Source organism: Diabrotica undecimpunctata, chromosome 6 (genome assembly GCF_040954645.1).
Source record: "Diabrotica undecimpunctata isolate CICGRU chromosome 6, icDiaUnde3, whole genome shotgun sequence".
NCBI classification, from domain to species: domain Eukaryota; kingdom Metazoa; phylum Arthropoda; class Insecta; order Coleoptera; family Chrysomelidae; genus Diabrotica; species Diabrotica undecimpunctata.
This window is the reverse complement of record NC_092808.1, coordinates 150543418-150558263: the sequence shown is the minus strand read 5'-3', so window position 1 is coordinate 150558263 and position 14846 is coordinate 150543418. Positions and strand designations below refer to the sequence as shown.

General features: G+C 34.3%; 1 protein-coding gene across 1 annotated transcript in view; it reads right to left on the bottom strand.

Moving 5' to 3' along the window:
• Positions 1–1503: 1503 nt before the first annotated feature.
• The window catches only part of LOC140444097 (tubulin beta-3 chain), an 89534-nt gene continuing 76191 nt past the window's right edge, over positions 1504–14846 (bottom strand). Inside the window, exons 3-6 of the mRNA XM_072535748.1 lie at positions 7071–7570; positions 6559–6865; positions 4030–4264; positions 1504–3596 (exon numbers count right to left, since the gene is read on the bottom strand). Coding sequence (XP_072391849.1) covers positions 3443–3596; positions 4030–4264; positions 6559–6865; positions 7071–7570 — 1196 coding nt within the window. The 3' untranslated portion in view covers positions 1504–3442. The remainder of the gene's footprint in view (positions 3597–4029; positions 4265–6558; positions 6866–7070; positions 7571–14846) is intronic.

Genomic DNA, 14846 nt, shown 5'->3' with positions numbered 1-14846 from the left:
CTGCTCGTTTAGAAGCACCTATTGCAAGGAGCAATAAACGTAGTACATTACATTAATGGATGTACCCTATACATGGCCTACTTTGCCCAACAAAGTTTCTTCTTGTAATTCTCGTTCCCACTTCCCTCTTGATTCTGAGAAAATTGGACTAATTGACCGGGTTCAGTCTTAAGTAACTTTTTCTTTCCTTTTTTAAGGGTTATCCCCTTTCTTTGTTTGTTGTAAAAAATTTAATAATGCATTATCAATTTCAGAGCTTACTCTTTTCGCAAATCTCTCATTTGGCATCTTTTTTAACACTTCATGTGGATCAAAGGGACAAATTTCAGTTGTGCGAAACGAACTTAGACAACGAACAAGTTAGGTTGACTAGTTTTTAAATCAGTAAGGATCTTTTTCCAGGCTCTTTTAAAAAGCCAAACAAATCCAACATTAAGGGGTAGTGTAAGTCCTATAGAATTAGATTGCAGAAACACAAATCTTAGATTTACTCTTTGACAAGCCCTTATTATCTCAATATTCAGATGTGAGGACAAGTTGTCCTCAATCCAAACCTTGGTGCTGTTATCCCGTTTTGACCACGGTAAAATAACTTGATAACTATTATACAATGTACAAGGGGAACGACCTGTCATCCATCTATCATGTAATCTTTCAGCTCTATAAGTGACATACAGTGGTAGGCGTTCTCCTGTTGCGGTAGCTGCAAACATTGAGACACTGTGCTTTTAGTCTCATTCATGTATCTTTCCAGGTATTTTGTCCCACGTCGAAATACACATTTTTGGGTACCAGGGTCATCTCTATCACCACAGATTTTGTTTCGTCATAATTTATTATATTTTGGGGTTCGATACTTTCAAGTATTATTTTTAAATTATTAAAATATCCCTCTATGATTTCTTCAGTGTTGGCTGCCCTGGATCGTTTAACGCTTTGGCCGTGCCTTTGAGCTAACATGTGATTATGTCGTGACCAAAAAGTCTTGATCCAGTGACAACTAGGAAGATTGTTGTTAGAGAAATAAACAACTCGAGTTCCTCTGGCATCTAAATATTGTTTGACAGGCATTCTAATCTCTAGGCTTGTTACAGGAGCACCATATTCTGCGCTTGCTATAACAACATCCACTAAATGACGTTCTTCTATTTTAATGAGTGCGAAGGGATGGCAAATGGAGAAAAAAACATGCGTTCGTTTAATTTTATTTAGGATGGTTCTTCGTGACACCTTAAAACGTTCCATTGACGTACCGCTTACTGTGCAATTGCCCAGGGTTGGATAGGCTTAATACTTTTAAGCAATATCAACTCGAGCGCTAAATCTTTGTAGAAGTATCTCTAAAGGCCATACATTTTCTCAGAACAACTTAAACCTAGAGATGAGCCACATTAGGTCGAGTGGGGGGGGGGGGTGGGGATAGTTAAGCGCCCACTCATATTTATAACCTAACCTAATATAATGGTCCAGATGATGGGAAAGTATCAATCAAAACACAGCAGATCCACTGTAGAAATTCAGTCTTTATTCTACAAAAATTTAGTAAATAAAAATGTAAAAAAGTTCAAAGTAGTGTATCGAATACAATCTTTAAATAAATGCAATAGTGAATTGTTTGCAACATGCTGGTGAAATGCTTAAACCATCTATTCTAGAATTTCGAATTCAACCCGAAAATCTAAAAAAGACAACGAAAGCATTTCAAATAAAATACACATCTATATCTATATCTACTAACTACTATCTCTACCAAAGGTGATCCAAATCAATTGTAAGAATGGTTCTGAAGATGAGATTGGTATGATGTATGATGGTTAGCTCAAATTAAATCAATATGAGATTAAGAAAAAATAGTCATTTGAGTCATATCTAGGATTGAAAGTTCCAGTTTTATTCACAAACACTGTTTTAAGCATAAAAGAGTTAATATTAATACTAGATTAAAGTACTTTATTCATATAAGTTCTATCCATAGATGTTTTATATAAATAGGTACTCAGGTTTTGGCTTAAACATCTAATGTTCATATAAAAGCTAGTTTTATTGGCAAATTATGCATCAATACGTCCTTTAAGGTATATGATTTTAAGTCAAAAGTACTGATGTCAGATCCATCAACAGAGAAATATGTATTTAAAAATTATGTCATTATATTTCTCCCGCTAGTGCACAAATTTGTCACGGATTAGGAAGAGGTAAGTAATCCTTACAAACCACAACCTCAAAATAAAATACTTTACTTAATTGCTCCCTTAAATAACCTTTTTGACAAAAGGTAATATTAGATTGTTGGTTTCAATCTCTAGCCATCCTTAAATAAATATGTTTTAAGAAGTTTTTTTTATCGTTGATTTAATTCTACTTACATTAGTAAATAATTTGGACCATCTTGTTACACTACAAACTAAATCTACTGTAAAAATATATTTTATAAATAAACATATAAATTTTAGAAAAAAGGGACTAGTCAACAACACTCTAGCATGTTGCAAATAATAAACAAATTTTTTGGTTAAACGAAAAAAGCAATTTTTACAATCGTGAGGGGCATTTGGTCCATTTTAGAAGTGATTTGGAGAAGAATGACTCAAAACATGATATTATATTGTTTGATGTATCACAAGTATAGTCTGTTTTAAGATTTATTATTATAAATATTCCTTTGTAACATATTTAGATGTATATCAATATCACTTCAATAAAGTTGTATGAATGCTGTGTGCAGCAGTGAATAAAAAAATAAAATAACGATAACTAATATATTTGTCTTTGCATCTAAAGATAGTAAAGAATAGACGATAATAAAAAGTTATGTGAGTTGCCTAATATTCGCTATTTGAGACTAAATGTTGTGACAGTTGCCTACTATTCGTCATTAATCACGAATTCTAGGAAGGCTACTAAAAAGTAATCAAGTTAGTCCCAATCGGAAGATATTTTAACAGAAAAGAAATCAACGAATACCTGTGCTAAAAGACACGTTATTTATGCGGAAAATAATGGTTTTGTTCGTGGCGTCATAACTGCTATGCATACAGTTATCGAAAGAAATGAGAGTGAAAATGTATGCAATCTTAGAACAAACGTGTTCAACTTTTTATGTGATAAAAAACATGAAAATATCAAGAGGATTCAAACAATTCTTACAATTAAAATCAAGGAGGTTGTTAAAAAATGCAGTGCATAGTCCGTTTAAACTGTCTAATCTTTTCTGAAGACTTGGCAGTACAGAAACTAATACTTTTTTACAATTTAAAAAACAAATTCAGATTGCTACCTCCTACATAACAGATCTTGGACAAATTCTCCAAACCACCGCATTTTCCACCAACAATCAATTTATAAACGGACGTAGACCCAATAAATAAATAATTTTCTTGCTTTTTCTATTAAATTTTTTAAGTTTCTAAAAACATTGTTGAGTAGGGACTCAGAAAATTCGTCAACAGTTGAAGTCATCGGCAGCAGGTTCCTCTTCAGCTTCGTATTCATCATCGGCGGTAGCTTCTTGGTATTGTTGGTACTCAGACACCAAATCGTTCATGTTGGATTCTGCTTCAGTGAATTCCATTTCGTCCATGCCTTCGCCAGTGTACCTAGAAATAACGAACGATTGTTAATACTTTTTAGATAGTAATATACGGACGTGATCCATTTAAAACATCTCCCGAGCTGTTAATCCAATGAGGAACTACTTTTGTTATAAACTTTCGAGTAGGTTTCCTACGTACGTAGGTTTCCTAGTCCCTAGACCGAACGTCCGTTACACTTAACTTTAAAAATTGCCTAAATAGTTAAAGGAATGATGCAATATTATAACATTAAACAAGGTATGTTAGTAGAATCAAATTTTGGTAACTTTTTTATACAAACAACCAATCGGGTCTTTTAAAATATTATCATTGAGTTTTTTAAGAGTCAAAAAATAGGCCGAAAAAATATAAATAGCCAAGTTCAATAAGAGTTGCCGCTCTTGTATGGCTTATAAAATTGGGATTATAAAATAAAAATTTAAACTGATTAACTTACCAATGCAAGAAAGCCTTTCTTCTAAACATAGCGGCAAACTGTTCTGAAATTCTCTTGAAAAGTTCTTGAATAGCGGTCGTATTTCCAATAAAGGTTGAAGACATTTTTAGTCCAACGGGAGGAATATCGCACACGGCAGTCTTGACGTTGTTAGGGATCCATTCCACGAAGTAGCTACTGTTTTTGTTCTGGACTGCTAACATTTGTTCGTCTACTTCTTTCATTGACATTCTACCTGTGAGACAAAATAATAGTATTGGTGAGACACCTAGCAGATACGTAAATAGAAGAGATAATGATGCTGAAATACTTTCGTCATGGAAATTAGTGTGACGCAATCATCATATTTTCTATATGAGGTGACCAATTAAATTACAAAAGCAGCTGTTTTACCAGCAAACTCAGTAAAGTTTATTTGTAATTATCTAAATGTTATCAAATTGTTGGAAATTTTATGTATTTTATAAACTGTAATGTATTTTTTTTTAAAGTTTTTTTTTTAGTTTTTCCCAGCACAGTTTCAATGTGTATGGCTTCAGTTCTTGCAATGATTCTTTTATATTTACGATGCATTTTGCTATGTCCAATTTCTTCCATTTTATTACAAACTAATTCTTCTATTCAAAGAAGGAGATAAAAAACCACCAGAAAACTACAGAGGTATAAACTTGTTAAATACTACGCTAAAACTTACAACTAAAATTTTACAAGTGCTAATAAAAGAGAGGATAAGTTTAGCAGATAAACAACAGGGTTTCTGTAGCGGAAGATCGTGTACAGATGCAATATTCGTCATAAGGCGAAATACTGAGAAATCACTAGAGTATAATAGACCAGCATTTTTGTGTCTTATTGACCTAAAGAAAGCGTTTGACAAAGTAAGACTCAAAGATGTAATCCATCTTCTGTACAATAGAGAAGTTGAAAGAATGAAAGTCAGAATAGGTGGACAACTTACAGAATCTATAGAAATAGGCAGCGGAATAAGACGAAATAAGAGGATTCATTGAAGCCCATGCTCTTCAATGTATTGTTATTGATAGCTCAAGATGAGGATAGTCTGCAAAAACTGGTCCACAATAGCAAACAATAGTAGTAGTAAATTGAATCGTTTATTTCTGCATTGTTATAGAACTCAATGTTAACTTCTTTTTTAATTTTAACTCATTAAATAAGCTATTTAAATACGTACTACTTAAACATTTTGGTCCTTTCAGCACGGATAAAGAAATAAATACTAAAATATTTTGGTCCTTCGAGCTGGATTAATAAATAAATACTAAATACTTTCCCAAACACTCATAAATAATAATATTGGTTGCCTTCATTTACTTCTAAGGAGATAGCTTCTTCATTTTAGATACTCTTCCAGAATTTTAGGAACAATTATCAATTCAACAGTTCATTTTGTAGTGATTACGATTCAACTGGAATAAATCTGAGTACACTTTAATGATTTTTGACCAATCATTTTATCAATGTTGACTATGTCTATGATTTGTTAACTAGACTTTAAGTTGCTTATGTTCTTATGTTCTTAGGATAGAAAAATAACAGACTTCCAAAAGAAAAACTGTTGAATACAAGAAAGCAGGGTAAGAGATCTATCGGAAGACCGAGAAAGCAATGGCAAAATGATGTGATTACTTCCATTTTATAATGGGGCCATGCCGTCAGTAAATACAGTAGACTCCCTCTATAACGAGAACTGAAATGACAGACTAATTACCTCGTTATAAGCCGATCTCGTTATATCAGACAATAATAATACTGTGCATACATATGAATCTGTAGTTTTCTAAACCATTAACTTCCTATAGTGAAGCCATTCGGAGCAATATAAGATGCTAATAAATATTGTTTGAATGGCGTTTTTGAAAAAAAGGTATTTACTTTTATTGTCAATGAAATATATTAAAACATAAAAGAGTTGTTTACTTTTATTATCAATGATATACGTTAAAACAAAAAATCTGTACTTATATTTTTTTCCAACTACATAAGGTATAAAGCGTATTTTCAAGGATATCATAAACTATTGCTTCTGCAATTTTAAGAACTCTGTCATTTTTAACTGCTTTAAATGGTCCAGTATCATTCTATCATATTTTCTAAAGATGTGAAACAGTTGTATTTATTCATTGTAAAGAAGTTTATTGCGGGCTGCAGTTAAGTTTATTGAGGGGCTGTTTGAAAAGGTATTTATTTATAGCCACGACCCGACCAAAAACGTAAAAAACACGTTTTTGGATCTTATTTTCTCTCGTTATAACCAAATTTGCCTCGCTATAGACGGTTATAGTTCAATAGAAATTTCACGGGACATCTAATGTATCTCGTTATAAGCGAAACCTCGTAATAACCGTGTTCGTTATAGAGGGAGTATACTGTAAATAAAAAACTAAAAAGAAAGCTAAACCACAGCTGTATATACCATGGCATTTAAGCAACATTTTCCATATTTCCATATTTTAGGATTTACAGACCATTGCTACTTATAATTTGGCCATTGTTTTTCCATGAACTTACCTCTAAATACTGCAGCAACCGTTAGATATCTACCATGCCTTGGATCACATGCAGCCATCATATTCTTGGAATCGAACATTTGCTGCGTCAGCTCTGGAACTGTGAGTGCTCTGTATTGTTGATTACCTCTGGAGGTCAAGGGGGCAAATCCAGGCATGAAGAAGTGAAGGCGAGGGAAAGGCACCATGTTTACAGCCAGTTTTCTAAGATCAGCGTTCAATTGACCTGGAAATCTAAGGCACGTGGTTACTCCGGACATTGTCAGTGAAACTAAGTGGTTTAAATCGCCGTAGCTTGGGTTTGGTACCTAAAACAAGAAAATAATGATATTTTATTTAAATTAACATATGGAACATTTGTTACCAATGATCAAAAGAAAAAGAAGTAGGGCGAAAATCAATTAGAAATTAGACAATTGTAAAAGCGAAAGTGCCACTCTTGAACTTTAGAAGTATTAGAACTCTGTAACTCTTATAAAAAAACAATATTTTAATAAATTAACACAAACTCACCTTTAATGTTCTAAAGCAAATGTCATAAAGAGCTTCATTATCTATACAGTACGTTTCATCGGTATTTTCTACAAGTTGATGGACCGACAAGGTAGCATTATAAGGTTCCACAACAGTGTCAGATACTTTAGGACTGGGCATAACTGAATAAGTGTTCATAATCCTATCAGGATACTCTTCTCTGATTTTTGAAATCAACAAAGTACCCATTCCAGACCCGGTTCCACCACCTAGCGAGTGTGTCAGTTGGAATCCTTGAAGACAGTCACAGTTTTCGGCTTCCTTTCGTACGACATCCAAAACAGCGTCTACTAGTTCGGCGCCTTCTGTGTAGTGACCTTTGGCCCAATTATTACCAGCTCCGGATTGACCGAACACGAAGTTATCGGGTCTGAATAGTTTGCCGTACATTCCGGAACGCACTGCGTCCATAGTACCGGGTTCCAAATCCAACAGGATGGCTCTAGGAACGTATTTACCTCCATTTGTCGAAGAAGCAACTAAAAAAACAAAAATGTTTTTATTATAAAGTTTATTTTTAATTAATTAAAATTTAAAAAATGTCATTTTCTAACGGTAATCTAAAATACAGTCCATTTCATATATATACTATTTACAACTTTTATTTAAAGAGTTTCTGAAACCGTAGCAAGTTTAAGTTAATTATTTTATTTTTATGGGATTAATACATAATTAATTGTAATAAAAATTAAATTTTACATCATTTTCAAAAAGAATATCTTAATATAAGGTGTTAAAACCTGTGTTTTGTTTTGCCAATTGAAAGGTGCCTTACTTGCCCTCGATATTGTAGGGAAATCGCCATGGTTTTAGTTGAAAAATTCTGAGGGTGGTGTTGTACCTTTAGAATGATATCAAATTTTGATTATTTGTGTTTTTTTATTTAATTAATGGCTTTAGATAACTTGATCCATTCAGCCACGATAATGTATTTGACTACTGAATTTGTTAATGATGTATTAGCCTATTGCATTTATTAACAAAATAGTACTTCGCCGAGAGGCAAAGACTGAATATTTAGAACCAAAAAGGGATTACATAATATAGGGATACTTTTAAGGTGCCTTTCATAGCGACTATTACAACCCAAGACAGGCAACGTCTAGGAGGTAAAAATATAACATAATGATAGACAGAGGGAACAAATCTAGATTTATACATTCACATTACACATTCCATCCTAAATTTTTCTTTTAGTCCTTTTTAAATATACCCAAAACATTTGGTTAAGCCTAATATTACGACGAGATATATATAAAAAAGAAGATTGACACTGAGGAACAGGTATTTGTTCTCTTATCAGATTTTCCAATAGATACTTAATAGCAGCATCATTATATATGCACCCGAACATCCAATGATTGGTATCGTCAGTGTTACCATTACAATCGTAGAATTCTGTTTCACTTAAATTAAATCTATGAAGACGGGCTTTCACAGTAGCATGATTAACAAGGCATCTAACAAACATTGAATATACTCTTCGATTGGGATGACTTCTTGCAGCAAAAGGCGCAGTGGGTAAAACAGGGTGAATTTTTGTATAAAAGTTGTTACTTCTATTACAGAAAGCATTCCATTCAATTTCATAGTTTTTTCTAATCCTTTTGAAGCCGCTTCTTTAGCAAAATAATCTGCTTTGGTGTTACCCGAGATACCAGCATGTCCTTTTACTCAAATGAAAGAGACTGAATTATTTCTTTTAAGTAGCTTTAGTTGATTTTATAGATCCGACAGATCCGATTATAGATTTTAAATCCGACAGGATTTTTTTCTCAATAGTCCATTCCAGAGCTTGATATATGGCAACAGTTCTGCGGAATAAATGGAACATTATGAGTTCAATTTAAGCATAATGTGTTCTTGATTGTGTCAATAAAATGGATTTCGACCCATCTGTGAAAATCCTATATGGCTTATCAAATTTGACAAGTTGTTTCTGAAGTTTAATGGCGTTGTTATCATCAAAACTAGGGAAATAAACTTTGGTTTGGGAATAAAGAATATTAAAATATGATTGGAAGAAATTAGTTTCAGCTGAGATTTCTAAATAGGAAGAAACATTAGGAAATGGTATAACTAAAGTTGGAGAATTTTTTTATGCCACCATTTGTCAACTAAGTTAGACATAGATATGTCGGATATTTTTTGCAACAGGTAGGTTTGGTTATAAGCTTGATATTTAAGGATAAACTTTTCAGCTAAAAAAGACGTTTTAAATGTAATGGAGGTTCCATACCTTCGGCTAATAGATTTTCACTAGGTGTACATTTAAGTGCACCTTAAACCAAACGCAGAGCTTTGTGCTGGATTCGGTCTAATTTTTTAAGTCTAGTATTTGTAGCAGACCTAAAGTATTTGTGTTTTATATACTAGTTTTCCGTAAATATGTCGCGAATGCAGAAACCGTGAATATGGGATGGTTCTTCTTCTTCTTTTTGGCTTTTATTCTTTTGAATAATCAGCCATATATGGGATGGTAATTTATATGAGGTTATAGGGGATACGTTCCTAGGTGACGAAATAAACAGTAAACATATACAAAAATCAGTTTAATTGAAGTTTTTGACCATACACATTGATTAATTACATATTATCTTCAGGTATAGGCAATGGTTTAAAGAATTTAGTAATTTTTTCTTGCTTTACAGCTTTTAAAAACTCCTTGAAGTCAAACTGATATTCTGCAGTGACATTATCAATTTGCCTCTTAAAAATAAGACTTCATTCTATAGATTGATCAATTTTGATAAAGATATCACAAAGCTCATTTGCCATTCTTAAGCCTTCACTAAGATTTCTTCTTATCAAATCTTCATCTTATGATTCAAGCAACTCCTGAACGTCACGTGATTCTATCTATTCTTATCCATTTCGTCCTATTTCACTCGTAATTTCGGCAATGTTTGCAATTAAAGTTTGAACTTGCGCAGATTCTCCCTCATTTCCCTAAGTCAGAACAGGTCTTATCTATAACGACTTATCTACAACAGAATTAGTCCAAAGCTACTCTAATCAATACCCGTTGATCAGGCAGGTTTCCGACCGAAAAGAAGCTGCGCAGATCAGGTTCTTTCACTTACCACGTTTATTGAGGCAGGGTTCCAGAAAAAACTTCAAACTGCAGCCGCATTCATAGACCTAACAGTGGCCTAAGATACAGTCTGGAGAGAAGGCATGATATACAAGATCCTCCGTACAATCTCCTGTAAATCCACCTCTCGAATAATCAACAGCATGCTAGCTGATCGAACGATTTAAGTAGTCATGGGAACCGACATCAGCACCCCAAGAAAACTGAAGAATGGACTGCCTCAGGGATCTGTCCTAGCTCCTCTCCTCTTTAGCCTGTACATCGCTGATATTCCAGAAACAAGATCAAGGAAGTTTGGTTACGACGATGACTGGATCCTTGCAACAAGATGTAAGTCATTTGAAGAAACAGAAGAAATCCTCACGAAGGACTTACACTCAGTGGGAAAATATTTCCGTAAATGGAGACTCCAACCAAACGCTACTAAAACAGAGGTTTCCAGTTTCCACCTAAATAACAAGCATGCAGGAAGAACACTCAACATCCAATTCGAAAACACTACATTCGCCTACAATAAAACACCAAAGTACCTTGGAGTGACTCTTGACAGAACCCTATCTTTCAAGGAACACCTGTCAAAAACAGCGGAAAAACTAAAATCTAGAAGCTGTGCGGCACAACATGGGGAGCATCGGCTTTCACCTTGCGATCATCTGCCCTGGCCTTGTCTTCTTAACTGCGGAATACTGCTCTTCAACCTGGCTTAACAGCCCAGATATACACAAAGTAGATGCCCAATTGAACAATACAATTAGAATGATTGCTGGCGATATCAAATTCACCCCTACGCAGTAGCTCCTAGTACTAAGCCACATTCCAAAACCCAAACTATGGCGCATACACTCCCTTACTAGTGAGTACAGAAAGATACTTAGTAACGAGATCCTGCCAATCTATCAAGATATATATGCTGCCAACGGTAACCGTCTACGCTATAGACGATCGCCAATAAAAACAACACAGACTGCCGTGGAAAATGATTTCAACTTAACGACCACTTGGACTCGAGAATGGATGGAACAACAAAATAGTAGTTTACCCTGAATCACACAAAAACCACCAGGTTTTGACTTACCACGCAACACATGGACTATGCTGAACCGAATCAGAACTTAATACGGCAGACGCGGTTACATAATGCACAAATGGGGTAAACGACCATCCCCACTCTGTGAATGCGGACAACTACAAACCATCAGTCACATCACAGAACAGTATCCCACAAGATCCTATTATGGCAGGCCAGAGGATTTTCTAATGGAGACTTCAGAGTCGATTCTTGTTCTTCTTAGGGTGCCATGCATTTCTGCGTAGGCGTCCACCGTACATCGTCTTGTCAGGTGAGATGTTAAATATTCTGGATTAAATAATTCTGTTTTTAGCAGCATTGCGAAGCATTTCATAGCTGTGGATTCCTGTCCATTGTCGAATATTGCGCAGCCATGACATTTTTTTACGTCCGAGACCTCTCCTACCCTCTATTTTCCCTTCGAGTATCAGTTGCTGAAAAGTGTATCGTTCTCCTCGTATAATGTGCCCCAAGTATGCAGTCTTCTTACTTTTTACATAATTAAAAAGTTCCCTATCCTGTAAGCCCGCTCTTCTGAGTACTTCCTCATTTCTGACCCTGTCCGTCCATGATATTCTGAGCATTCGACGCAGGCACCACATTTCGAACACTTCAAGTTTGTTAATGGAACTGGCCTTTAACGTCCATGCTTCCATTCCGTACAGGAGAACAGGCCACACGTAACACTTAAGCATCTTGTATCGGAGGTTGAAGTCCAATTTGCGATCAGTCAGAAACTTACGAAGCCTCAAAAAAGCATTTCTGGCTTGTTCAACTCTGCTCTTTATTTCATTCTCGGGGTCCCAACCCTCATTCAGCAAACATCCCAAGTATTTGAATTGCCTGACTTGTTCGATTTCTTCTCCAGAGACATATATCTTTGCGTTGGGGTAATCATTTCAACTCTCAGAGTCGATAGATTATATAAATAAGTTAGATGTTCGTTTGTAAACATATGTATTATGTTTTATACGATAAATAAAATAACAGTTTTTTCTAGTATGATTTCATTGTGTATGGCTTCAGTTCTTTGCTATGTCAAATTTCTTCCAGCATTCCATAACATTCATATCAGGAACACATTACATATTATTCAGTATCATTTTAAATTTTCGACTAATGGAATAGAGCTCTAAGGCCTGGATTATTCCTTGGTGCATAGGTTGAAGCAAAGTCACAGAACAGTCACTTTTATATTTGGATGCATAGTTCCAAGTCCGCGAAAATGACTTGGTGCATTGTACAAAACTAAAAGTGGTTTATAGTCTAAATTCTTAGATTTCAAATAAGTTTTAATTTCAGAAACAAAACAATTTGGACCTAATTATAAAAAAAAATGGCAGGTCATCCTTGTTTTGATTTTTTAATGCACGAGGATTTAAAGATCTATAAGGTATCAATTTTATCCTTTGCTGCCTTAAATCCAGGGGCAGACTTTTCGCTGCAGCTTCTCCAAAGGTTTGTAATGCTATGCAATGATTTTCGCACCTTAAATTTATTGAACCAACCTTCCGATGCTCGAAATACTCCATCTGTACATTCACCACCACCACTACCACCAGGTTCTTTAAAATGTGCGAAAAGACGTTCTTCCTTCTCCCGGAATATTGGACCACTCAGAGTCACGTCACTTATATTTTTTGCTGCCTGCAAATTTTATCAAAATAGCGCCAATTAATAAACAGCAGATGTAATAACCTTAATTTATAATTTCTTAAAATCGTTATTTTTTCAGAACGAAAAAATGCCATTTTTCAGACTCAGTAAATACGCTTCAATTGACTCAAGAAAAAGGTTCAATCCGTCACTTTATACTAAATTGCAGTAAAAGCTTTAGATTTGCATATAAACAAGTCTTGAAAATAACACCGACCCCTTGCCTTCCTGCCTAAATGGCAAAACAATTTATCATTCAATTAGTACGAAAATTATGTTCGTCGTCTACGTGCAAAATTCCTTAAACAAGTACACCTCATTGCGAATGCGAGCTTCGTCACACCGATAACGCGCCAAATTAAAGACAGGAAACGAATAACTTAAAACAATGACTCAATACACAATTAAAATACGTTTTAGGTCGTTCCTCTCGTAAAAAGTCTTGGCCTGAGTCGTTTACTAAATATAATTTCCACAATTTAAGATTCAACCGGGAATTATGTTGTTAATGTACTTGGAATTTGATACTGCTAGACATTTGTGTGTTGGCGCCAACGGCGCTCTCCATTAATCAAGCCAAATAAAATGAATTAATTTTTTTCTCAAAACAAATAAAAATTTTTAATGCAAGTAAGAATCAGTCACACTTATCGCGGGTAGTGATAGAATTACAATGTTGTTTGTTTTTACATTGTACTAATTTCAAATGTGAAATGACAAAAAAATGATTCAAGCCTTGAAAAATGAATCAGCAAAAATGATATTAGAGGTTTATTATGATAAAATCACTGTCGTGAGACAACAACACAAATTTATTATGAAATAAGTTTTCCACGAAGAAGACATTCTATTTACTCCAACCACATTTTGTAGTTCGCCGAAGATCCCAAAAGTTGTGGATTACTTGCTTGAAGACTTAGTTTAAGACGAAACAGGCGAGTTTGTGAAAGTATATAAAATCAATAAAAGACTTTAAAATTAGTATTTTGTTTTAGTTTAAAATTTTCAGTTCACTTCAGCTTTAGCTCAGAATTGTCTCTACAATCATAAAATAGATTTTGAAATTTTGAAAACTACAGTAATATTCATTTTTTTCAAGCAACTAATCTTTTTTAATGGCATTTAGTATCGAAAAATAACTTAAATGTCCCAAGAAAAGATTTGACGGCATACAGTTATCCTCAATAATATGAAGATACCACTAAAAAGCATTCATAATATACATAGTATAAAAATCGTGCCTGGACAAGAGTCAGACACGTTCTTGTAAAATGAATAGTCTAATGAGAATATATTATAAATAAAAGACATTGTGAACCTCTTCTTGACTTCAGTTTTAGACTCAGTTTATAAAACTGGAAGTGATTAAAACCATATACTCACAATAAACTGATACACTAACTTTGAAAGAGCCTTAGAAATTTCAAACAGAAAAAATTTTTTAAGAGGAATGTTTTTATGTTGAATTTGCATTCGGCGATTGTTGTACCATATATAGAGAAAGCTTATGATATTGATTCCAAAAATTGTACAAAAACCGACTAAAGAAGAGTGTATATACTATACCAGGTGTAAAAAGACGAGTTGATACAAACACAAACTTCCAACTATACATCCCTCAACGCTCTTTCCTTATGGAAAGTATCTCTACTACTATATCTTGATATGTGTTACATATCTTTTATAATTACATATACTTATATATATTTCCACTGTGATCGTCTGGACCTACACTGTGTAGCTATTGTTTGGATACCAAAAGTGCTACAGGCACCAGCCATCAACAAACTAAACCATATTCAGCGGATGGCTTGCATAAATATAACAGGTGCATTGAAAACAACACCAACTGCTGCAATGGAGTTGCTCACCCCTTGTAGGGTATCAGCCCTCTAGACATATATGTCAAAGAGGTGGCGCTGGTGACAATGACAAA